At 58.9% G+C, this 2846-nt stretch overlaps 1 protein-coding gene across 1 annotated transcript; it reads right to left on the reverse strand.

The window, feature by feature from the left end:
* Positions 1 to 483: 483 nt before the first annotated feature.
* Positions 484 to 2634, reverse strand: MTG1 (mitochondrial ribosome-associated GTPase 1; the record flags this gene model as incomplete). The annotated part of the gene is made up of 9 exons (XM_010012353.1): positions 484 to 581; positions 699 to 811; positions 941 to 1022; positions 1215 to 1311; positions 1519 to 1580; positions 1669 to 1759; positions 1939 to 1995; positions 2267 to 2347; positions 2430 to 2634. Coding segments are annotated over 9 exons (886 nt in total), but the record flags the coding sequence as incomplete, so codon positions are not given.
* Positions 2635 to 2846: the final 212 nt, after the last annotated feature.

The following is a 2846-nucleotide window of genomic DNA, read 5'->3' on the forward strand; positions in this document are numbered from 1 at the left end:
GGCAACCCTGTCCGTGCTGCTCCTTCCTTTGTAGATGTGGTCTCGCAGTGTTTAGAGGAGGAGGAGGCAGCAATAAAGCTGAGCGGAAAGCAGTTATGGCTGGATGCAGGGTGAGGGTCTCAGGATGGGCACCCTGAGATGGCCCCAGCACCCTGCCCATGCAGGTTTTATTTTGGGATAGAAGTCCCACAGACAGCCAAGACACAGTGAGGAAATGGCTCCTTAGAGGTTTTGTCCTGGCTGGAGGCAGCACCCAGGCCTCCTTTCCCCACAGCCACCACTGCCCAGCATGGGGACACCTTGGGGCTGCTCCTCACCCCCACCACAGGAATTCCATCCCTCTGGCCCCCTGCAGCAGCCCAAGGTCTTAAACTGGGGGCTGCCCTGGCAGAGTCACTTTAATCTCCCACCAAAGCTCCATGCTGAGGTGTCCCCAGCCCATGCAGCTGCAGGTGGTACCTCTCTTCCTCCACGGGACAGGTCTCAGTCCAGTGTCACCCTGCCCAGGCGTCCTGCCCGGAAATCCCGCAGGAACTCATAGGCAGCAGCGGGGTAGTTGAGCATCATCATGTTGACATTCCCTGGAGATGGGGCAGGGGGGATGCAGAAGGACCATCAGTGGAGCCTGGAGCCACCCTAGGATCCCCAAAAGGGATCCCCTGCAACCCAGGAGGCAGAGATCCGCCCCAAGCACTCACCTGTGCCCGTCAACACCTTCACCTTCTGCATCCTGCCTTTGGCGAGGGCCACGTGCCTCAGCACAAGCTCAATGTCGTCGCAGGCATCAGCCAGCCCATAACGCTGCACATACCTGCCAAAGGAGGTGGGGTACATTGCTTCTGCCTTTCAAGCTCCCTGGGGACAGCTTCTCCACCACCCACATGGGACTACGAGCAGCAGACGCAGGCCAGGGTCCTCTCCAGCTTCCCCACTGGCTCACCTGAACTGCTGCCGCTTGTTCAGGGCATACAGGAGGTAGTCGGCCATGATGTCCTCCCCAACTAGGTGGTCACGGATGGCTCCTAGAAAAGAAGGTCAAGCCCCAGCTCCTGCAGCCCTGGTCAAACCCAGGCCACCTCTCCTTCCATCGACATGCCACCTGCAGGCAACCGGGTAGCATATGCTGGCCCTGCGAGCAGCAGAGTCCCACACCAGCCTCACACGAGGGCTCACAGCCACATCTGGGAGTCCCCCACGCCACAGCCTCCACTCACCGCACAGTGCCAGCTTCATGCCAGTCTCCACGTCGCCCAGGTTTGGTGACAACACACCAGGAGTATCCACCAGGTACATCAGGGGCTTCTCGCAGACCTGGGACAGGGGAGACAGGGCTGTTAGGACACACTGCTTGGTAACTGCAGCATCACAGACTCGGATGTGGCTAACAAGCAAGGTGTTGAGTACTTCTGTTAAGGTCTTGCTGGAAAGGGGATCTGAGCAACCCTTTGAGATCAGCCCTGCATGCCTTGAGCAAAACAAGGCAGAGGCCAGCACCCACCCAGATAGCAGGGACAGTACCTGGATTCTGGTCAGCACTGCCTTAGTGACACCAGGCTCACCACCGACAGCAGTGGCTTTCCCTTTGGGGAGAGACAACAGTCAGACAAGCAAGTAACATCCTGTCCCAGCAGAGACTCCTCCCCAAGGCCAGCTGCCATAGAGAAATACCCTTTTTGAGGTGCAGCCTCCGCAGGGAGTTGATGAGCGAGGACTTGCCCACGTTGGGCACACCGATCACCAGGATGCTGTACTCGGTGCTCTGGAAGCGAGGAGAATGTGGGCAGGGAGCAGCCGGCTCTTGGCCACCCACCCCACGAGCAACAGGCAGCCGCAACAGCAAAACAAGCTGGCCTTTGCTGGTGCTTTCGGCCTTGTCCCTTGACCTGGAGAAACTGCCAACAGCCACCCTAACTCCCTGCCTCACGCTGGCAGTCTCACCTCAGCCCTGTGGTAGCGAGGGCTGTTGTCCACCAGCTTGGCAACCAGGGGAACAATCTGCAGAGAGACAGGGAAGAGAGCTGTAACTGTCTCTCTGTGCCAACGCTGGCAGCATCTACTCACTTAGAGGACACTGTGCCAGAAGGATGTACAAAATGGGGGCCAAGAAAAGGCCACGTCTCGTGTGGAACACTCTGAACCAGCCAGCATCACTTCCTCACAGTGAGGCACTGAGGCCTCTCCACGGGGCTGGGAGACCAGTGCATGGCCCTCAGCTGCTGGCAGCAAGACTCAGAGCTGGTCATGGAGCTGCTGGTCCATTCATTACCTTCTTGACATTGACATCATGCTGGCAGTCAGCAAAGACAACGTGTGAGCATCGCTGTCGCTGCAGGTGCTCCAAGACTGTCTGAAGGGGACAGGAAAAGGCATTGCTGGAACCTGCCTGCATGGACCCATGGACCCCCAGCCAGCCCTGCCCCAGTGCTCACCGGCTGCTGGCTGGGATCAGCCAGGTCCATCTTGTTCAGCACCAGGACGTGGGGTCGGATGCCCAGCACCTCCCTCAGAATGGGATTACGGCCCGACAGCGGGATGTGAGCACCGTTAAGGACAGTGACTGTGCACTGGCATTGCAGCAGGTACTGGGATGGACAAGTTGTGTGTGTGGGGAAGCTGATGGGGCTGCTTGCAGAGCTGGAAAGGGGAACGGCATGGAAGCATGTACTGTGGTGGACCAGTTGCTCAGGGCAGGAAGCTGATAGGGCTACTGTGGAGCTAGAGAGGGGTATTCCATGGAAGCAGGTACTGGGGTGGACTAGTCGCTGGTGGGGGGAAGCTGGCGGGGCTGTTGTGGGGCTGGAGAGGGGTATGGGGCGGGGAGAAGAGGCGACCTGGGTGGAAACAGG

The sequence above is a fragment of the Nestor notabilis genome, unplaced genomic scaffold, assembly GCF_000696875.1.
Source record: "Nestor notabilis isolate BGI_N333 unplaced genomic scaffold, ASM69687v1 Scaffold31403, whole genome shotgun sequence".
NCBI classification, from domain to species: domain Eukaryota; kingdom Metazoa; phylum Chordata; class Aves; order Psittaciformes; family Psittacidae; genus Nestor; species Nestor notabilis.